The sequence below is a fragment of the Echinops telfairi genome, unplaced genomic scaffold, assembly GCF_000313985.2.
Source record: "Echinops telfairi isolate 266 unplaced genomic scaffold, ASM31398v2 ScPeMD7_4225;HRSCAF=4972, whole genome shotgun sequence".
In the NCBI taxonomy this organism is placed as follows: Eukaryota; Metazoa; Chordata; class Mammalia; order Afrosoricida; family Tenrecidae; genus Echinops; species Echinops telfairi.
In genome coordinates, this window is record NW_022108124.1 from 19,752,905 (window position 1) to 19,776,509 (window position 23,605).

General features: G+C 45.9%; 1 protein-coding gene across 1 annotated transcript in view; it reads left to right on the forward strand.

Moving 5' to 3' along the window:
• Nucleotides 1-17,660, forward strand: part of ERICH6 (glutamate rich 6) — a 45,504-nt gene extending 27,844 nt beyond the window's left edge. Inside the window, exons 11-14 of the mRNA XM_045295001.1 lie at nucleotides 5,030-5,118; nucleotides 9,345-9,500; nucleotides 12,573-12,801; nucleotides 17,397-17,660. Coding sequence (XP_045150936.1) covers nucleotides 5,030-5,118; nucleotides 9,345-9,500; nucleotides 12,573-12,801; nucleotides 17,397-17,660 — 738 coding nt within the window. The remainder of the gene's footprint in view (nucleotides 1-5,029; nucleotides 5,119-9,344; nucleotides 9,501-12,572; nucleotides 12,802-17,396) is intronic.
• Nucleotides 17,661-23,605: the final 5,945 nt, after the last annotated feature.

Below are 23,605 nucleotides of genomic sequence, written 5' to 3' on the forward strand. Positions count from 1 at the left end.
AAAAGATTTACTGCCTTTTACACAATAGAATACAACCGCTGCCCTTGTGTCAGTTCCAACTCAGAGTGACCCTGTAGGACCGGGCAGACCGTCCCCTGTATGGAAGCAGAAAGCCTCATCTTGAGCCCTTGCAGGAGCTAGTGGCTTGGAACTGCTGACCTTTCAGTTAGCGGCCCAACTCGTAATCTCCCTATTTGCTCCAAGGAAATCCTCCAAGACTGAACTGAGACCAGGAGACCAGGGTACAGAGAGTTTTAAAAGTACGAGCGGTGCCAGAGGAGTGGGAGAGCAGATTCAAATTCTCTCCGGAGGAGGCTCACTCCTCTCGCCCTCCAGTTCACATCTGCATGATCTCCAAGTTCCAGGACCACCACACACTGCAGAGTAGCCAGGAACACGTGGACAGCCAACACAATTGAGAATCCTACCCAACAAGAAGAAAACAAGCAACGACCTTGGAAACTGCAGTTATCTACTGATGTTTACTTTAAATTAATAGTAACTTGTTAGTGATATGGAGGGGACAGATAACTGTAAAGTATTACAGCATATCTTGAAAATAATTATAGAAGTAAAAAAATAGAAGTGATGTCTTGGTTATCTGGTTTTTCTGTCCAAAATACCCTAAGTAGCTGACTTTAACAAGCAGAAATCTATTTTCTCACCATTCAAGAGGCTGGAGATCTGAATTCAGAGTGCTGGCTCTAAGACAAGAACTTCTCTCTGTCGACTCTGGAAGAAGATACTGGTCTCCTTCCGACATCTGTGGACCCGGTGCTCCTTGGAGATGCACTTGTGTCTTGGCATCAGTATTCCCGAGTCTAGGAGGTTCTTAGCACAGAGGCCCCACAGCCAACAGCCATGTTTCTGTCCCAGCTCGTTTTTCCTGGTGGCAGTCCAGTCCCATGCTCTCTGTTACTTCTTCTTCTTTTTATTCCCTTGCAAGCCGAAGAAGGTAGATCTAAAAATGCACTATAGGTACGTCACACCCACTAGGATGACTACTATTAAAAAATGTTTTAATAGAAAATACCAAGTGTTGGTGAAATGTGGATAAATTGGAGCACATTGTTGGTGGGAATGTAAAATGTGAAAATAATCGCTGTGGGAAACAGATTGGGCATTATGACAGTTACTTTTTTGGGCAAATTGATTGGGTCAGGATTCTCATTGGTTTGGCTATTCACACAGAGCAATTCCCCATGACCTAACCAAACACAATGTAACCACAGGTAAGCACTTGTAAGCCTCCATAAAAGGCAAAACTAGGGTGAACTACAACATCCTTACTCAGGTCGTGGCCATGATACAATTAAATAAAGTCTCCTCAGAATTGCTTCCACCTTCAAATATAAGGATACTGTGGAAAACCTTGCTTTGCTTTTTGTTGAGACTAGATCCTGCATCTGGTTCATCAGGCTCTGATTCTAACTTAAGCCAAAGGCTTGCCATATTGCCTGCTACCCCTGGCAGTCATCAGAGGCTGCTGATCTCGGACTCATTCAATCGACAGCCACAAGCATAACCTACTTGCCTTGGATTCACCCGTTTCTGCAGCCACCAGTCTGTGGTCTTCCTATTAATTTTGGATTCGTCAGCCCCCCTGGGCCTCAGGAGGAGCTTCCAGCTTAAAATCTGACCCACAGATTTGGGACTTGCCACTTGTAAAACTGTGTGCCCCATTTTCCTTATATAAATTTATACACACACACACACACACACAGAGGCATTTTTAGTTTTGCTTCTCTGGAGAACCCAGTCTAAGACAGGCATTCTTCAAACAGTTAAACATAGAATCATCATATGACTTGCATATATGATGATGGGTCAGTACTCCTACTGGGGTTCCAGTTCATATATGCACAGGTTGTCCCAAACAAACCATGTTCAGACGTTTCTGTGAGGTCAGTGGATGGTAGCAGACGAGGTCTCACAGGAATACAGGCTCTTCATTTTGTTAGGGTGCCGTCAAATAAAAGATCCCATCTGCCAGGCTCTGCTAAGCCAGTCAAATTCAAGGCAGAGAGGTAAACTCGGTGTTATAATGACTTGTTACTTAGAATTCCAAAGGGGAACGCTTGACAGAGTTTCTTGGAAGACACTGGCTGATGACGGTGTCTCGGGCACTTACAAACACCAGAGACTTACGACGAATTTGTTGTTTTTGAAATGCAAACCGCAGAAATGGGCAGGAAAGCCAAGTTTGTTCCATTTGAGTTTCATTTGTTTTTCTCAGGACAACTCCCTCGCCGACTCTTCCAGACGGCTAGGGTGGATCCCCTAGAACGTCACTGGGAAGTCTGACCTCCGCCCCGCCAGCCACCATCGTGCTCCTCCAGACTTCTCGTTGTTCCCCAAACTTAGGAGCATTTAACAGGAGCACCTGGCCAAGTGGCGTAGCGTAGATTGAAGAGCACAGGGTGCTTTGGGGAAGAGTCAGAGACGCTGCGGAAGAGTCCCCACGCCTTCAGAAGTGTGTAGACCGAGACGGAAGATGTGTCAAGAAAAACCAGCTGCACATTTTGATCGTTTTGTTCAATGATGTTTCTCTGATTTTGTAGCAATTCTTTCTCACTTACCCTCGTAGACCACTCATTTATCCCAAAGAACTGAAGCTAAACACAGGGCCAGGCACTCCTCAGCGACACCGCAGGCTCTCCTCCAGGTCACCCCGATCACGCAAAAGCAAAACAAGACAAATCGTGCTGTTTTCTCGTTCCGCGATGCATGTGAAAGTTATGGCCACACTACACTGCAGTCTAGTCAGTGTGCAATAACATCCAAAAGTTTTGAACGAATGCAAGAAATAGCAAAATGTGGCACAGAGACGTGAAGTAAGTACTATTGAAAAACAGCAGCAAACGTCGGACAGGGCAAGATATGACAAAATAATAATTTATAAATTATCAAGGGCTCATGAGGGAGGTGGGAGCGGGGAGGGAGGGGAAAAATGAGGACCTAATGCCGGGGGCTTAAGTGGAGAGGAAATGTTTTGAGAATGATGAGGGCGGTGAATGTACAAATGCGCTTTACACAATTGATGTGTGTATGGATTGTGATAAGAGTTGTATGAGCCCCTAATAAAATGATTAGAAAAATAAATAGTTCGCACCATCAAAAAAGAAAAACAACAGCAAAAAGGAAACACAGTCTCAATAGACTGCCAAAAAGCTTCGATTTGTTTTTTAACATCTATGGGAAATGCAGTAAAGCGAAGTGCAACCAAGTCAGGTGTGCCTGTGATCATACACCAGGCACACTGCAGCGTCACGCACAGGAGCCGGGGTGGGAACAGCCACCTGGAGGTATTAAGTGTTCATCAGCAGATGAATCGGCAAGCAAACTGTGGTATAAACATCGACGGATTGCAATTAATAGTTAAATGAAGTTTTGATACCTGCTATGATATGGATGAAAGTTGAAAACAATTACGCTAGGGGCAATAAATCAGTAAGATCATTGTAAACTTGCAAAAGTAAAATTGCATGCTGAAATTTCCACAGCACTCAGAAAAATAATAAAAACAGGATGTGTAACTTCCAAAGTTGGAGCTGTATAAAAAAATTATTCCTTTTAAATATGCCCAAACCAACAAATTATATCTATGAGGGTGTTTGATAAAGTTCCTGGGAATTTTTCATTGTCTTCCAATCCCATTTTTCCACAAACTTTTTGAAACCCGCGCATACATGTAATTTATGTTATAATGGTTTTATATACGTATATATATCATAGTATACATTATTTAAGCTATTATTTAATCCATAATTTCCTATTTGTATGTATCATATAAACTATTTTATAATAATAGATAGATAGCACACGGCCATTGAGATAGTTTTATAGGACAACGTACAAGTGCTCCTTACAGTTTCCAAAACGAAAAAAACCCAAACTCACTGCCATTGAGTCAGTGCTGGCTGAGAGCGGCCCTACTGGTCAAGGTAGAACTGCCCCTGTGAGTTTCCAAGACTCTCACTGTTTACAGAAGTAGGAAGCCCCACACGGCTGGTGGTTTCGAACTGCTGACCTTGCATTATGCAGCCCCGCGTATAACCACTATGCCACCAGAGCTCCATACAGTCGCCAAGCCGATGCATTTTCATAGGAGCAGAGTCCCATCTTTCTGCAACTGGGCAGCTGGTGAGTTTGGACCATCAATCTTGTGGCTCACAGTCCGAAGCATAACATAATGCTTCACCAGGCTTTTGTGAATGGAACACAAATATAAATTCACTTCCCTATAAGGACTGTATATAAGAAAGTTAGACTAGAAGATAAATAAAGAATATCTTCCTGTGTCTTTCTTCGCCTTCCTACATCCCACGAATGTTTTGATCAAATGAACTTGCAGCGCGATCTTGAAGCGCCATCACTGGCTGCAGCTTACACTGGAGTTTTTTTGTCTTTTAAGTTCCATTTGTTGAAGTGTAATTTACGTATGGTAAAATCGACCCTTTTTTAGGTGTGAGGCTCTCTGAGTTTTGGACAAATGTATATAGTTATATAATCAACATGAAAATCAGGGTGAAGAATACTTTCCATTTGGCTCTGTATCGTCTTTCATCTTGTCTTGATGGTAAGGTGAGCAGACGTCCCGCTTTTGGCAGGACATTCCCGATTTTTAACAATTTTTCCCGCGTCCCGCGGCCTTTTTAAAAACTCCCGATTTTTGGGAAGAATGCACGACAAGCTAGGGTATACGGTTTTCGGCTGCCATGTGGCTCTTCCGCCAGGATGTGAGTTTTATCAATGGTGTCTCGCTTTACCAATGTTAAAATCTGGTCACCTTACTTTATGGTAATACATGTATAAGTTTAAAAACTTCTTCAAAGAGATTGTAATGTTATATTCCTCCCGGACAGGCTGTACCCAGCTCTGCTGCTGGGGGGCGGGGGGGCCTCCGAGCGAACCTTTCACGTTGGGAGAAGTGGCATCATTTTTCTAGCTCCTCAGCGAGGTCCACAGCTGTCCTTAATGTTCCGCATCCAGAGCCGTTGACGCGTGCTCTCTGTCCCGTGTCGTGCAGACTGTCCGGCAGGGCGAGCTGCTGGAGAAGACCTACAATCACGGGGCCAAGTTTCTGACGTCGTTTCCAGATGGGACAACGCAAATATTGTATCCTTTCTTTCAGCAAGTTATTTCTACTTACGTGCTCTCTTCACGAAAAGAAAGGTAAAGGGAGATAATACGGAAACATACAATGACCCAGTATGTATGTACTACTCTAATAGCCTTCTACCAAGAAAACCAAGCTGTTACCAGGCTTTTATACACCTCTCTGACTTCTCTCTGTGTCTTTGAGGCCTGGTGGCAGAGTGGGTTGGTTGTTGAGCTGTGCTGTTAACTGCAGCATCAGTAGTTCAGAACCACCAGCCGGAGAAAGACAAGGCTTTCTACTCCTCTAAAGAGTAGAAGTAGAAGTAATAAACAGTGACAGTCACAGAGACCCACAGGGACAGTTCTACTCTGTCCTTTAGGGTCACTTTGAGATGGAACTGACTTCATGGCAGTGAGTGGTTTATGAGCCCATACCGAGCCCTGGTGGCAAGTTGAGTGGTTCAAACTCACCAGCAGCCTCTTGGGAGAAAGGTGAAGTTATCTTGCTCCCACAAAGATTTAATCTCCGAAACCCTATGTTGGAGTCACTACAACTCAAAGATGACTCAATGGCAGTATATATAAAGATAAAAAAGGCTTTTAAAATAGTCAATTCTGACCATTTTTCACTTATTTATGCATAATATTTTTCCCTTTTCACATATTACATAATACATGCTTTAGTATATAATATGCAATAAGTATACAGATACACCACTATTTTTAAAATGCATAGTAGTAGTTCATTATTTAACCTGTCTTCTATTGCTGAACAGTTGGTCTTCCACTATGCACAACAGCTAAGTGAACAGTTTTGCACATACTTTGTTGCATGCTTATCACTTGTGTCCTTGAATTAAACACCGAGGAGGAGACGTTCTGGAAATGATGGGTATTTCAAGGCTTTGGTAGATTTTTTTTGTCCCCTAGAAAAAGTGTGCCTGTTGACGCATCCATTAGCAACAGGTTTTTTCAACTGGTTTTTTCAACACAAAAATTTGATTGACATTTTACGGAACACCAAGTTAATGATTGCCTGACCTTCTAACTGATGTCCAGGGCTCTAGATGTCCTGAGTTCAGTACATCAAGGTCTTTCACTACATAAAGGAAAATTAAAATATTTGTATGACATGAAGCGAGGGTTTTTTGTGTTTGTTTTTGCCAATTGAAGGTCTCTTTTAAAAAAAATCATTTTATTAGGGGCTCGTACAACTCTTATCACAATCCATACATACATCAATTGTGTAAAGCATATTTGTACATTCATTGCCCTCGTCATTCTCAAAACATTGGCTCTCCACTTAAGATCCTGGCATCAGCTCATTTTTCCCTCTCTCCCTGCTCCCCACTCTCTCATGAGCCCTTGATAATTTATAAATTATTATTTTGTCATATCGTTCACTGTCCGACATCTCCCTTCACCCACTTTCCTGTTGTCTACCCCCCAGGGAGGGGGTTAAATGTAGATCCCTGTAATCGGTTCCCCCTTTCCACCCCACCCTACCGGTATCACCACTCTCACCACTGGTCCTGAAGGGATCATCTGTCCTGGATTCAGAAGGCCTCTTTTTGTAGAATATGATTTCCATTCATATTTTCCTGAATGTTCAGTCAAACTCCAACAATGGACAGATAAACCAAGAGAGACTTTCATGGCATAGGAGATGAACGGATGTCTCAGTTCCTTCAGTCCTATGAGAAAGCCCGGAGGTCATGTTTAATTATGCCAGGAGAGTCCGCACAGCTAACCCAGCTCTTATTGCTATGTCTTTATCCTGCTTTGGCTTTCATCTTTCTTGAAGCCTGGACCCGATTCTCAAAATGGTGAGAATTCATCTATGTCTACTTCATGTCTCAGCTGGACTTCATGTCAGCTTAGATGTGGACTGAGTATCAACAGTTAGTGAGTTATCTTCAGTATATTTTATCCTTTTTGCTTCTCTTGCAAATGGAATTGTCTTCATGTCCTTGTCAGAATGTTAATTGCTAATATATGTAAATAAAGTTTTTATACTGATCCTGTTGTATCCTGTCACCTTGCAGAATTATATTATTAGCTCTAAGATAATGCCTTATGAATTCTTTGTGGTTGTCATCGTTGTTGTTAGGTGCCATCGAGATGATTTCGACCCCTAGCGACTCTTTGCACAACATAATGCAGCGCAGCAGGGCCCGTGCCCTTTTCACGGCGGTTCCTCTACCTGAGCCCCGGATGCAGCCACTGTTAATCCAGCTCGCTGAGGCCTTCCTCTTTGCCTCGCCCCTCCACTTCACCAGACACGACGTCCTTCTCCAGGGCTGGTCTCTCCCGACAACACATCCAAAGTACCTGAGATAAAGCCTTGCCAGCCTTACCTCTAAGGAGCATTCTGGTCTACTTCGTTCAACACAGAACCGTGTATTCTTGGAGCCGCCCATGGGACTTTCGATATTCTCCTCCAGCCCCACCATTCAAATATATCCAACTCTCTGTTCTCTTCTCTATTCAGTGTCCAGCTTTCACATGCATAGGATGCGATGGCGAATACCATGGCTTGGGTCAGGCACACTCTGGTCCTCAGAGTAACATCCTTGCAATATGTCATTTGATCTCGACTGCTGTTTCCACGAGCATTGATTGTGGATCCAAGCAAGACACAATCCTTGACAACGTCAACCTTTTCTCCATTTCTCGTGATGCTACCTAGTGGTCTAGTGGTAAGGACTTTGGTCTTCCTTACATTGAGCTGTGATCCATGCAGAAGACTGCAATTCCTGATCTTCATCATCAGTGCTTCAGTTCTTCCTCACTTTCAGCAAGCCAGGTGAATGCTTTAATGTTTCCTACATATATCAGAGCATGTCATATTAATGAAGATTTCTCACATGGATGCCTGTAGTGGTTACCCATTGAGCTGCTCACTGCAGGGCCAGCAGTTCGAAACCACCAGCCAATCTGAGAGAAAGATGAGGCTTTCTACTTCCATAAAGTTAGTCTCGGGGGCAGTTCTAGCCTGTCCACAGGGTCCCCCTGAATCGGAATTAACTCAAAAGGCATTGAGTTGGGTGTTTTTCTTGGTGGTGGTGGTGGGGTTTTTTCAGCTCAACATTACCCAAAGGAGCCCTGTCGGATAAGGGTTGGAGTGCTGACCACAGGGTCAGTGGTTCAAACCTGCACGAGAAAGATGAGGCTGTCTGCTCCTGTAAGACTGACCCAGCCTCAGAAACCTAACATAATCCAGGGTAACCAGGAGTTAGTCTTAACCCACTGGCAGCGAGTTTTAACATGACCCTGACTAAAACATCCAGGCCAGGATTGACTAGAAATAGTAAGAGTAGACATTATGTCTAGATCCTGGCTTGAGGGGAGAAGGCCCCATATCTCACTGTTAAATAGATCAGATGTGTGCTAGGTGCACTCGGAAGTTCCCTCCATCCCTCGTTGGTTACGTGTTTCTGATCATCAAAGGGTGCTGGGTTTTGTCCAATGCTTTTTCTGTTTCTGTTGAGATAGATGACCCTGTGGAAGGGGTGGGGTGGGGGTGCTTGTCTTCTTCCCCATCGGTGTGGTATATTGCATTGCTTCACATGCATCTGTTAAGCAAGCTTGCGTGATGGAACTTGGTCATAGTGCGTCATCTTTTTTTTATATATTCCTAGGTTTAGTTTCCTAGTTTTTAATCAGAGACTTTTGCATTTCCTATTTCGATCCACCTCACAGCTCCACCACCACCAAAAACCATTGTTCTCAAGTTCATTCTGACTGACAGGGGGGCTGTGAGCCTGAAGGACGAGTGGGTCTGCCCATGGGGTTTCCAAGGCTGCATGGCCACCATACGGAAGCAGTGGGCCACACTTGCTCCTGTGGGGCCACTCTGACTTCTCATTCCTAGCCAAGCACTTTAACTCTTGCTCTGCCGGGGCCTCTGCTCCACATAACCTAACCTAATTCACTGCCATCAAGTTGACACCTGACTCCTTACAATCCTGTGGGACAAAGTAGAACTGCCCTTGTGAGTATCCGAGACCAGGACTCTTTACAGGAGTAGAAAGCCCTGTCTTTATCCCACGGAGGTGACCTGGCCCTTAGCAGCCCAGTGCATAACCACTGTGCCACCTCTTAGCATTTAAAATCCTTTCGTAATAATATGATTTCCTGTTTTCAGAAGGCTTTACAGGTTCAGTGGGCTTTCTCATAAACTGAGTATTCCCAGAATAGTTAAGAGCCACAAGAACGACGCACGTGACCTTATCTGATCTCAGCTATCCTTCCGGAAACCTAGCCATCATCCGAGTGCCCAACAAGATCAATGGCTTCACGTGTATAATCCAAGAAGACGTGCCCACTAACCCCGCCATCCTGGCCCTGCTGGATTCCTCGGGCCGCAGCTCCTGCTATCACCCCAATGGAAACGTCTGGTAAGGAATCGTTCAGTAATGGTCTTACGATAGTATTGCTCAACTCAAGGAAATGTTTTACTTATATGATCCCATGTGGGAAAATCTTAGGTAACTGTAGAAAACAAAGGTTACTATATCCTTTCTGTACCCATCAAATGCACCGCTTTGTTGTGTAGCCAGCTCTAAATCACTTATATTATGGCCCTATGGATTGGGGATGTGAACCCCTGTAGTTTCTCATTACTAGAGCTTGTGGCCTAATAATGCCCTACTGTGTGAGGAACTCGGGTTGTGTAGTATATTCCATGTTGGGCTGCTAACTGCAGGGTCAGCGGTCCCAAGCCATCAGCCGATCTGTGGGAGAAATTAGGTTCTCTACTCTCCTGTAAAGAGTTAGTCTCAGAAGCTCACAGGGGGCAGTTCCCCGCTGTCCGACAGAGTCACTGTTAGTCAGAATGGACTCGGGCAGTGAATTTGGGTTGGCCTCATCAGTGGCAAGAGTTTGCCAAAATCCTCTTGCCAGGAGCTGCACAGACTTTTTTATTGTTGAGGATGTATTCCTTGAGACGTGTTTGGAGGGCCTAGCAGGGGTGGGGCAGCTACTCGTGTACCCTTGACCAAAGGACGGTCCTCTTTCTATAGGGGAAGGTCGTCCTCTTCAACCAAGCATGCGGCTTCAGGAGGGACACACATGGAGTGGGGAGGGAGGGAGGGGACACCCACCTAGCCAGCCAGGTCAGCCAAATCAACCCTGGCCAGCCATCAATGAGGTGACAGATGGCGTAGCCAGATCACCCTCACAGAGGATGTATTCCCAACCTGTAAGCCTTCTGTAGCCAAACCCAGCAACAACATAGGGACAACCTCTTCAAAATGTTAAGATTCTGACTGTTTTATCTGCTAGTATACATATTATTTTTGTTTAACTTGACAAATAGAACTTGGATTCTAACTTTTCAAGCTCTTCAGCGAGAGCTACTCTCTCCCATGAAGGTATTTATGGGAGAAACTCTGCCAGGAGGTGGCAGCCTTTGGACACTGTCAGTACTGGACAGAGCCATTTGTGATTTCCAGTCCCAGTGTGCCACCACGCTCTTTGACCATCATTCATCAATATTGGAAAATGAGATAGAATGTATCGTGCCCTCCAAGGTCCCCAATTTATCTAGTACATCTCATTCAGCGGTTCTCAACCTGTGGGTCATGACCCCTTTGGTGGGGGTCAAATGACCCTTTCACAGGGGTCGCCTAAAACCATTTCTGATGGTCTTAAGAACCAAGACACCGCTCCTCTGCCCGTCTCCAGGCGGGTCCACCACCTGCAGATACCGGCGTGAAGACTCTTACCCATGCTACACCATGCCTCAAGACAAGATTTCATTGAAATAAATATTTCACGATATATAATTACATAGTTTTTGTGATGAATTACTATGCTTTAATTATGTTCAATTTGTAACAATAAAAATATATCCTGCCTATCAGATATTTACATGACGATTCATAACAGTAGAAAATTCACAGTGATGAAGTAGCAACGAAAATAATTTTATGGTTGGGGGGGCGGTCACAACATGAGGAACTGTATTAATAGGTAGTGGCATTAGGAAGGTTGAGAACCACTGATCTAATTGATTGGTTGTAGTTTTATTGCGATAGACTATATTTAACAACAAGGGGAAAAATGAGGACCTGATGCTGGGGGTTTAAGTGGAGAGAAAATGTTTTGAGAATGATGAGGGCCATGAATGTACAAATGCGCTTTACACAATTGATGTGTGTATGCATTGTGATGAGTTGTATGAGCCCCTAATAAAATGATTTTTTTTTTAAAGAATCTATTTAACAACAAAAAGGGGGGAGGGTCTGCCACTTTACCCATTTCTACGTATATGTTCTTAGGAGGCCCCCTGGTTCTTACCCTATACACACCCAGGCCTGCTGAGAGGCCTTCTTGAAGGAAGCCTGCACCCACCCATGTGAAGGCAGTGGTAGAAACTAAAGGCCAAGGCCAAGCCCCCTGCCAGCAAGGAAATTCCAACTCCCAGTGCCCTAAATTACAGAGTAGAACTGCCCTTAGAGTTTCCAATGCACCCTTCTGACCCAGAGCCACTGGTGGCTTTGAACAGCGTACCTTTCTGTTAGAAGCCCACTGCTTAGCCCACTATACCAGCACGGACCCATTTGCTAGCAAACAGCTCCCTTGGCTTCTGCCTTCCCCAGAATTGACACCTAAGCCTTCATCTTTTCAAGACCCTCCCTGCCCGCCCCCCTTCATTCTTCTCACCACATAATTTTCCGGATCCTTTCAACATCCAGATTCCAACCTTGGGGCCTGTTTTGATTTAGCAGTGTAGGATCTAACGACCCCACATTCCCAATAATTATGGGATTCAGGCAGTCTTCTCCCTCCTAAGATGATCTGAGTTCTCAACTCCGCCTTTGTTTTATGGGTGCTATACAATCAGCTCCAATCCGTAGCAACCCCACCTCCGACGGAAGGAAACTCCGCCCCAGCCTGGGTCATCCCCACAATTGTGACGCTTGAGCCCATTTTGCAGCCACTGTCAGTCCGTCTCACTGAGGATCTCTTTTGCTGACTCTCTACCAACCATGTCGTCCTTTCCCAGGGGCTGGGCTCTCCTGCTAACACGTCCACATACCTGCACTTCCAAGGACCGTTGTGGCCTGTCCTGCCTCTAAAACGGATTTGCTTTGTCCGTCTGGCAGTCCCTGGTCCTTGCAGTGTTCTTCCCCGGAGCGCAAAGGCAAAAAAAGACACCTCTGCAGGCTCCTGATGAGTGTCCAGCAGCCACATGCATGCAAGGCCATTGAAAATACCGTGGCTTCCTGCAGGTGCTCCTGAGCGCCCACAGTGACATTTTTGTCTTTCCTTCTTTAGAAGGGTCTTGTACAGCAGATAGGCCCAATGTGACCTGTCATTTGATTTCTTTCCTGCTGCTCCCACGTGCAACGGTGCGCTCTTGGTTAACAGAAATGATGGCTCCACTTGGTTAGCACGTGGCAGGCTAAGTTCGGGGCTGACAGGTAGTGCTGTTATTTATGAGTTTTCCTTTCTTTCTTACCCAGGGTGTGCATCAATATTTTAGGTGGTCAATATTCAGATCAAGCAGGCAACAGGGTCAGGGCTTGGAACTGGTCCAGTTCTGTGGCTTCCACACCCTTCGTTTCATTTAAACCTGTCTTTCTGGCTTTGAACCAACATATTGGAATTCGCATCTTAGAACAAGACAAAATTTACATCACTTTTTTAGCCGTGGGCCGACAGGCAAGAATCAGCGTTGGAACCAAAGTGAAGGTGAGTGTGTTTTTAAACAATAATCCCTCCTTTAGAATGGGCACATCCTTGTCTTTAGTGAGGGCTTCTGTTTGCTCCATCCACTGGAGAACTTGGAAGTCACTGGAAAAAACCCACGGTGAAAGTTCCACATGGGGTCGAATTGGCCATTCCTTGTAGCTCGAGTGTATTGAGTGTCTGTGAAGAAGTAGGGCCGCTCTGGAGAGCTGGTGTGGGGATTTTGTACTGTGTATGTTTTCTCCATAGAGGACTGGGTCAAGGGTCTGGGGTTGAAATCATGTTCAAGACCAAATGGAAGCCTCATCTCCTTGAAGTGGTTCCCCAGATCTCAGTCTGCTGTTGAATCAGAGCCAGTCGTGCCCTTGCCTGGGTTTTTCTCGTATTTGCCTGGCCTAGCACTTGCTGAACTCAGACTGTCATTAGCCCCACACAGCCTTTCTACTGAAGAGGGAGCCCCTGGTGGGCAGAATCTCTTACTGATTCCTCTAGCCCAGAGCCCAGCCCATGGCATGGCTTTAAGTACCCACTCAGAGACTGGCAGTCTTGCACTGTGCTTAAGAATCCGGGCTTCGGGCTTAACAAAGGCACTATCATTTAGCTGGCAAGATGAACCGGAGCTTCAGTTCACTCATCTACACAAAGGCGGCAGTGGTTCCTACCTTATAGCGTGCTGAGATTCAGTGAGCGTGCAAAGCACTAAGCATAGTAAATAGTAGCTCAAAGGTTTCTCCCACCTCTGAAAACCTTACGCTTTCAAGTCTAGGGAAATATGGTCTCAATATTCCTCATCGTTTGGACTCCTTTGTGAACACACACCAAGAGATGGAGCCCTTAGATGCGTAGCAGGAATGGAGGGTCTGCAGTGTTGCAAGCACTAGTGTAGCTGCTGCAGCCAGATGTGTGAAACTCCAGTCTTCTCTGGCTTCGATATCTTCAATATAGCTTCTTTGGGGCATATCGCCGTCATAGTCAATGCTTTCTTACCCAAAGCCCAGAAGCACAACTGTTTAGCTCTGTGTGTGTGTGTGTGTGTGTTTCAATCCCATCCGCCCTGCCTTTGGCCCCTGTCCTGTCACCGCCTGCCTTTTCCTTTCTCTCTCCCTAGAGAGTCATCATGTTAAAAGTTTTTTGTTAACTTTTTTTACTATTCTCATAGTCATCCTTTTTGCTTGTTTACTAATTAAATCATTTTATCTTATCACAATCCACACATCCATCCATGGTGTCAAGCACATTCGTACATTTGTTGCCATCATCATTCTCAAAACATTTGCTTTCTACTTGAGCCCTTGGCATCAGCTCATTTTTTCCCTCCCTGCCCGTTTCCCCCTCCCCCATGAACACTTGATAATTTATAAATTATTTTGTGTTTGCTTTTAAAGACAAAAGAGAGGCATGGATATAGTCTCTCTTTGAAATGTTTAAACAATATACAAGTAAGGAGAGTAAAAGATGAGATTCTCCCTTCAGCCCTTCTTTATTTTCTGACCGTTCCCCAGAGATAATCACCACCTGAAACAGTATGGGTACCTGCAGCTCTTCCTGTGGACTGATTGGCATTCATACATACCTTTTTGAAGAAATGAAAAATCCGATCATGCTATTCTGAGTCTGTTGCTGAAAGTGTGTCCATTTGGTTTTGAATTTCACTCCACGCACCCTGAAGGTTTTTCCACGTCGACAGTCCCAAGTCTGGTCCATTTGGTTTTTCACAGCTGAATAATAGTACATGCGTACTAGTTTGCTTCAGAGCCCGTAGGTAGTGCGAGTGGTTGAGTGCTCAAGTGCTGACCGCAAGACTGGCTGTTTGGACCTGTCCAGAGGGGCCTTAAAAGGAAAGCCCGGAGCCTTCTTCCACAGCCACGGCCTTGAAAGCCCAGAACGGACTTGGAACTCGGAAGCGGTTTGGGTTTGGGTGGGGCCGGATCGGATTCTTCCCAGCGGGCACCTGGATCACACCCTTCTCCCAGAAGGGCTTCTTCCCTGGCTTCTCTCCTTTGGTTTGCCTTTTATCTCACCAACTGCCCCTCCTCGTTCTTACTTTCCCTCACCTGTTTCCCCACTATTGGAAGACTCCGGGCGTTGTCCGTCTGCTCATTTCTCTCTGTCCTCACTCCCCAGGTAATTCCAGTGAGTCTCTTGCCCTTCACAACCAGCTCTCTATATGAAGATAACCCCTCATCTATACCTGCAAGTAGACGCCCATGAACTCTAGACTTGTGAATCTGTGAGTCCATCCAGATGCCTCCATTTGGATGCTCAACCACCATTGAAGATCTGTGGCACAGCAAAACTCACCCTCCACACATCCATCCATGGTGGCAAGCACTTTTGTACACAGGTTGCCATCATCATTCTCAAAACATTTTCTTTCTACTTGAGCCCTTGGTCTCAGCTCCTCATCCCCCCGCCCCCCATGAACCCTTGGTAATTTTTAAATTATTATTTTGTCATGTCTTACCCTGTCCAACCATCCGTACTGCTAAAGAGTATTCTGGGGGTGTGCGTTTTGGTACTTGTGTGTGGGTTCGTTTTGGTACTTGTGTGGGTTCGTTTTGGTACTTGTGTGTGTGTTCGTTTTGGTGCGTGTGTGGGTTCGTTTGGGTATGTGTGTGTGTGTTCGTTTTGGTGCGTGTGTGTGGGTTCGTTTGGGTATGTGTGTGTGTGTGTGTTGGTGTGTGTGCTCAGTTTTGCCCTGGGGGATTTCCGTGCTCCCATGTGTTCTGCTTGCTGACGATACATGCTGTGCCCAGCTCGGCTGGTTGAGGTCTGGTAGCGTCACCAACTGTAGTTTGCATGTATGTGTGTGTGCGTTTTGGTGTGTGTGTGTGTGTGTGTGTGTGTGTGTGTGTGGGTTAGTTTGGGTATGTGTGTGTGTGTTCGTTTTGGTGCGTGTGTGTGGGTTCGTTTGGGTATGTGTGTGGGTTTGTTTTGGTGTGTGTGCTCAGTTTTGCCCTGGGGGATTTCCGTGCTCCCATGTGTTCTGCTTGCTGACGATGGCTTCTGACCGTGGTGAGCCAGGGGTGTGCTGCTGGTCGCAGAAGGCTGCCCAGCGCCACATGCCCGCCCCAGCCTGTGGGCACCACTGCTCCATGCGAGGAAGCCAGAGGAAGAATGCTCTCCCAGTGGCTCCTGCTGCACTCTGATTTGTCCTCCCCGGTGCGGTCCCGTGCACTTCTCGTTTCGGTTGACTTTAAGTGTGTGCGTTAGGGGTGAGTGGTTTCCTTTGGTCATGCATGTCCCAATCCCATGCTGTCCAAATCTGCTTCCTGGTTTTCAGTAGTTCCTACGGTATTTCTGCAGATGTAGAGCTTCTTACTTTCTACAGTCATTGGTAGTGTAAGTGCTTTAAAAGGCTTCTGCCATTTATGGGATTTGGAGTTAAGAGATGTTGGGGTTCAGATCCATTCTTTATTATTCATTCATCCGATCTCCCCTCTTCCTTGCCTGCCTTTTTCTGTGGAAAGCACAGACGTTCTATAGGGTCTGTGTCTTTTACAGGTAGTAAAACCAAACCAAGCTCACTACCATGGAGTTGATTTCCAGCTCGGGACAGCCCTATAGGACACTGTGGGACTGCTCCCGTGGTTCTGAGGCTGTAAATCTTTACAGGAGCAGAAAGCTTCATCTCCTTCCCAGCACATAACCCACTGGGCCACCAAGACGGGTCAGTAATCCTGCTTGCACTTAGCTTGCCCACTCAGGAGTTCTGGTGGGGTAATGGTTACGCATTGGACTGGGATCCGCAAGGTCGGCAGTTTGAAACCACCAGCTGACACGCGGGGAAGGAGAGGTGCCTTTCTTCTCCCATACAGAGTTCCAGTCTCTAAGACCCACAGGGGCAGGTCCCCCTGCCTCATGGGCTCACTGTGAGTCGACGGTGGCCTGAGGGCGATGAGTTTCACCGAGGCGCACGCCCTTTCTAAGCGGATCTGGAAACGGTGCAGAAACACCCCTCGCAAGACTGTCGGGCGCTGCCCGGCGGCTGCGTCAGCCTTCACTCGCAGGAGGCTGAGAGACAGTGGGCCGGGCAGAGGCCAAAGAGTCCATTTGGAATGGCCTCCGGGGGTAGAAACACTTTAAGGTTTGGGTCATTTCCATCCTTCTTGAGCACAGGTGCTACCTTCACCAGGGAACAGCGCGCCCTGGGCACCGTCCCTGTCGGCCTCCCCGCCTCGAGCCCAGGGCGCCCCGGCCGCTCGTCTGCCCTTCTCCCGGCTTTTCTAGCAAACGGACCGCTCTCCCAGCGCCTCTCGGTCCACTTATGGCTGTCCAATGACTAAATAAATTGTGAGCTTTCAAACGTATCCAAATCTCGTTTACTTATTTGAAGTATTTTACTTAAAGTATTTTAAGTCTTAAAAGTATCTCGCTTGAAGTGGGCCCTGCGTTTAGTCCGAGCCTCCAGGGCAGGGCAGCTCAGGCCCCAAACAGGTGAGACTAAGCCATCTGCCCTTGAGTGGTTCACTAGACCGGATACTCCGTATCCAGTCTTCACGGCCACGGGCTCCCCACCGTCCCAGGCCCGCTGTGCACCATCTCCAGTCTGCCTTCCTGGCCCCTGAACTTGCCTTTTCTTTCTGTTTGCTGAAAAGCTGCCGAACCCCGGAGAGATCCCAGCCCTCCGCTACCTCAGCGGGGACGACCTGCTTCTGCTGGCCATCATCATCAGGATTCGACGCCTGTTCCATAAGCTCGAAGGCGGCGCGATGTTTCCCTCGAGCCAAGTCTGGGGTAAACTAAGGGAACCGTCTTACCTTTCTGCGCTGTCTCTCAAATTGATTGCCCTCTGTCATAACTCTGGTATAAATCAAGATATAATGGAAACCATAACGGACTTAATAAATGAAGAAATTTAAGAGCAATGGTGCTTGTATTTGTTGTCTTCAGGTGGGTGGGGTTTTTGGTGTTTGTTTTTGCGGGGAGGGAGCAGGGGGCCTGGGAAAGGACAAGCAAGTTGACTGTCCAAGTAGAACATGCCCTCCCTGGTCACTGGCTTACACACGTGGCAGGAAACACAGTAAGCAACTTACTTGCTTGTGAGATCCAGCCTCACATCCGGACGTGTCCCAGGAGACAGCTGTGTGCTTGAAGGGAAGAAATGAAAGGATAGACCAATGTTTTGGGGTGCTCACCTCTGCCATGGCTTCAGGAACCAATTCCGTGCAGAGGGAGAGAGAATGTAGTCCCAACACCAGGTTCTCAACCTTCCTAATGCCGCGACCCTTTCATACAGTTCCTCGTGTTGTGGTGACCCACTGCCCCTAACCATAAAATTATTTTCATTGCTACTTTATAACTGTAATTTTGCTACTGTTATGAATCGGGCGACCCCTGTGAAAGGGTCATTCGACCCCCAGTCCCATAGGTTGAGAACCGCTGTTCTATACTCCCAGGGCATACTCGCTCCCATAATTAAAGGCAACCACCTATGTAACAAAGTGGGCTGTACCTTAATGTTAAAGGTCCTGAGTTCAATGGAGAAGTAACCTAACGCCAATGCTGGGGACAGGTAAGGGGGAGTGACTGTCCCCTTACCTCAGCAGTGAGAGAAATAGCAATGTATCTGCCCCTATAGTTAAAGCTCCCGACTAGATAGCAATCAGCCATGTGCTTATAAGAGGTAACATTAGGCAGTGCTCTTAGGGGAGGATATTGTGGGCATTAGTATTAATTGTGAGAATGTGATGGGGACTCATCTCTCCAAGCCACAAGTGTGAAGGCCTCGCTCCACCCAGAATCTGGCCTGCCAGACTTCCTAAAATATGAGAATCAAGCCACTCTCTTCCCGTTCCTCAATTCCCCACACTTGCTGGACACCTGAAAAGCAATTCAGCCAAGTATTGGTATCAGTGTGATTTCCAGCAGGGAGTGATGGAAGCAGCAAGGGATGAGCTGCTTTTGAAACCATCCGAAGGACTGGAGAAGTGAAGGTCAGCGGAAACCCCTGCTGCCTTGCAGGAAACCAGAAATTCAAAGTCAAGAGCCTTAGCACGGCCCCAGGGGACCAGCTGGGAGAGCGGCTGGAAGCTCTTCTGAACGTGGCCTGACTTGCTAGGGCAGACTTCACTAGACCCTGCCAGCTGCCCAAACAGTGCCCCCTGCTGCCAACAGTGAAGGACAGCTTTTCTCCTGCTTCACTTTCGGGGCCTCGAAGCAGGCCCTCTGACCAAAGTTCGTGAACAGAACACGTACACCATGCATCCAGGTCCTGTGTACACGGACGGGCACGCTTCTGAATCCCCAGTGACAACCCAGCACTGCTGTCAGTTCAGGACCCAGGGCTTTCGAGTTCATAGAAAACAGTTCAGCACTGAATGTGGAGAACCCTCAAAGTAACCTTGGGGCCCAAATCTCTCCCAGGCTTCTCATCCCCTGTCACTGAGAGACAGACACCGTTCAGGGGCTACACTTATACGAGATCTCCAGTTTGCTGCAGATGTGCCACCAAGCGGGAGTTGAGTCATTTACAGTTCAGCACGGATGACTTGCGTCATGTCATTTTCTGGCGAAGAGCTGCTTGAGGAAGTACTGAGAGGGAAAGAAAGGGACAGAAGAGGAAGATTTGAGGGGCCCAGGGAACATGAAGTCGTTGAGCTGGTGGGAGAACCAGGGCTTGGTCCTTGTGGCAATCTGTAACTGCCAGGCTTTCAGAGAGCCTTGGTAGCTTTCTCTTTACACACATTTCTAACACCGAGGATTTAATTCCACTACTTGCCTTCCTCTTGTTTGTTTTCATTTCTACTTTTGATCATCCTCCTGGCTAATCATTGTGAAAAAGGAAAAAGTACCGAGATTTATGTCTTCATCGGTGCTAAATGTCTCTCCTCTTTGCCCTTTCGCCTTCACAGCCATGGGTGACTTACCTTTCCATTTCTCTCAAATGAGAGAAGAATGCCAGATTAGCTGAGCTATTAGAGTTCTACAATCGAAGCTCATGTGTACCTCACAAGAAAGCCACTACTGACTCTAATTTGAAAGGTTTTCAGATATCATTCAAAACTATTTTTTGGAATGTCCAAATAAAGCCTTGATTGATTGGAGATTTGGCAAGAAAATGGAGCAAGATCCTTTATCATGTTTTATCCTGACTAATGCCAGAATTTCATTTAGAATTATCTTCATTCTAATCAACAATAAACTAGGGATTGATGTTTTCTTTAAAAATTTATTGAAAATGTTTCCAAAGTTAGTATATCAATATACATACAAGAGAGGTCATTAAAAGATTCATGGTACACATCTATTATGGAAAAACAAGGCCTGGATTTCAATATTTTTCCATCAAAAAAATCAAACTAATTTCTTATAAAACAGGTTATATTTGGAGGAGCTGAGAAAGATAAGATCACATTAAAAGAGCCCTATCTGAACAACATGAATTCTGTTAAAATTGAAGAAGGAACAAACATCAAATTTATGGTGACACAAATACAAAAATGGCGAAACCACTGATGCTTTACAAAAAATTTATAGGGACAGTGCTCCCAAAGAAAGTAGCAATTTCAAATGAGTCACTCATTGAATAATTGATGAAACGGACTTCTAGCAAGATGGCAGACTAGGCAGACACACTGCCCAAACCTCTACAACAAATACCCGAGAAACAGATACAGCTGAACCTCCTGAAACCTCGAGCTTCAGAACAAAGGATGAGAGGTAGATGATGCCAACCAGGAGAAGCAGCTGAGCGAAAGGAGCCGGCTAGCAAACAAAACAGGTGATTTGCCACCTGGCCTGGCATGATGCAGCCGTAACAGCTCAGCTTGCTCGGGGCCAGTGCAATCATCCACACCTGTGGCTCACAATGAGAAAGGTGGCTTCCTCCCTTGCTCACCACACCCTCCTGGCTCCCACCCACCTGTCCCCTGCACAGCCCCACTCTGCCTGAGATCAGAGCCTCACTTTTGTGGATGTATTCTTGGTAGACCTGGAGGTGCAGACAATGTGTAGAGGTGCAGACCTCTGCCTCATCAGAATAGCAGAAAGCACAGTACTAGGTAAGCAGCCTGTTGCCAGACTACCACATGTAGGCAAGAACTACTTGCATAATACCCACCTTGTCCTCAGATACGCTGGCTCTGGGCCCAGGAGAGTTCCTTTCTGGAAGCAACTACCCAGATCACAGCCACCATCTGAATCTGAATGAACTACATCCAGATCAAGTAGTTCCTGATCTCAGATAACTGTGGTAGTTACATAATCTCATGTCAACTTGAGGATATTAAGTGGCTGGGGTCTTAGAAGGCTTGAAGTTAAACAAGTGGCCATCTAGCAGAAAAGCAACAAGCCTAATGGAAGAAGCACACCAGCCTGTATAATCATGAAGTATCATCTGGACCAGGTAACAGGCATCAGAAGATCCATAACAAACAAGCATATTGTTGAGAACGAAGTGGGTCGGAGCAGAGACCCAAAGCCCCTCTGTAGACAATGAGACACCCCCTCCCAGAGGGATAACAGGGAAGGGATGAGTCAACCAGCGTGCAGTAAAGGACCAAAGAAACACACACAATAGTCCTCTGGTTTCTTAAGGCTTCCTCACCCCCCACTATCATGACCCCAGTTCTGCCTTTCAATGCGGGTTAGACCAGAGCATGTACACAGGTACAGATAAGAGAGAAGAGCTCAGGACACACGGAATCCAGGAACAGAAATGGAAATAGCTATGCCAGAAGGGGAAGGGGAAGGTGGGGAGATGAGGGGAGGAAGGGGGAAACAATCGCAATGGCTGACACATAACCACACACCCCTCCAGGGGAACGAACAACAGAAACCATGGGGAAAGGAGACAGCGGTCGGTATAAGATATGAAAATAATAATCTATAATTTATCAAGGGTTAATGAGGATGGAGGGAGGGTGGGAGGGAAAAAACAGGAGCTGATACCAAGGGCTCAATAGAAAGTAAATGCCTAGAAACGAATGATGGCAACATATGTACAAATATGCTCAATGCAATTGATGTATGGATTGTTATGCACTGTAAGAGCCCCTCATAAAATGATCTTTTAATAAAAAATAGAGTAAAGGGGTGGAGTCTAACCTGTCAATCCAGTCACAGCCTGATGTCTCCTTGTGGGTGTGGCCTTCTCATGAGGATTCTGGGAACTTCCTCTCTTCCTCCCTGGAGGCTGGACACACTCTGTCTCTGCTTCACATTCCTGTTGACAAGCCACATGGAGCCCTGCTGATGGCAGCCAGAGCCCTGGAGATGCTTCTACTGCCATAGAATCCGCAAGATTTTTCACCCACTGACCTGTGATCTTCCTGCATTCAGAACCATTGCAGGTACTGCGTGAGTCTAAAGAGGAATTTATGGACTAGCATCGTACATATGGGCTAACATTGGACTTACGGACTTGATCTGATCTGGGCTGGGATGTTTTCTCAATATATAACTGCTTTTTTATACAAAGCTTTCTCTAACACCCATGAGTGTTTCTGGACATGTTTCTCTAGTCAACCTGGACGAACACATCAAGTAAGCCAGTGGCAGCTCCACCGAAGATTGGGCTTCCCACCCCCGACCCGACTCTGTTAACTCCTAGGCTGGAAAGGGTCCCAATCCACACCGGGTGCCAAGCCCTCCACAGGTCTCTCTTCTCTGCTTCCCGCCCCAGTCGGTTTGCTCCTGGCCTTCTATTCTATTCTTCGCTTGTTTCTCATCCTTGCTTTCTGTTTTCGTTTCTTCTGTTGCTCATTTCTACTTTTCCCTTCATCTTTCTATTTTTTCTTTTCACTTAATTCTTCATTCCTATGCTCTCTTTCACTATTCTTTTTGCCCTTTCCTTCTTTAGTATCTTTTTCCTTTTGCTTTTAATTTTTCTTTTTATTACATTTGTCTTTAGTTTCCTCTTTATGTTTGATTTAATAGATTTCTTCTTGCTGTTTGCTTTCTTGCCTGTTTTCCCATTTGATTGCTTCTTTCATTTTTGTTTTTATTAAAATTTTAAAAAATTATTTTCTTTTTAGGTTGCTGTTTATTTTACCTTTTGTTTTTCTCTTGAGGTTTTTTTTGCTCTGTATCATCTTGGCCCACCCAGTGGGAGAGAGCAGTGATGGCCACATGCGCCAGTCACTTCTGTACCTCCTGCAACTACATCTGGGGAAAGTTACTCCCACTGCTGAGTCACCACGCCAACAAGTACCATGAAACTGTAGCCAAACCTGGCCTAAGCTGTGCTATATGAACAGGAAACAGAACACTGCATGACACTCATATTCTCTGTTACACCCAAAAGGAAACAGGTGGTGAGTGGTTAAGGTCTCAGAAACATACAATCACTACTTACATATAAATACAACACCAAAAACTCTCAAAGAAAGAATTTCCATTCACATGGAGAAACAAGACAGCATCACTCACACAGGTGTTCAAGATACAAAGCCAGATGACCTTTCTGAATTAGCTGACAAGGATTTTTAAAGAATGGCATATGAAACCTGTCAACAATTTAAAAGAAAGGTCAACAAAAGCCAGGAAAACACAGGGGGTGGGGGAAACAGTAAAAGAAGTCAGAGAAAAAAAACTGCAAGTACAAAATAAATTAGAAACTAGAAACCACACATAAAATACCATAAATAAATACTTAAGATTAATACTAGTATTTCAGAAATAGATAATACATTGAAAAAGCAAAGCAGTCTCCCCCCAGAAGAATTTATTTCAGAGGACCACACTGAATCTGCAGCTCCGGGAGAGGGACATGTCTGATCGGAGCACATGGGAGCAGATGAAGGGGGAGGAGGAGAGAGTGGAGCACATCCTGGCCCACCAGGCCTTGAGAACAATGTTCCCGCTC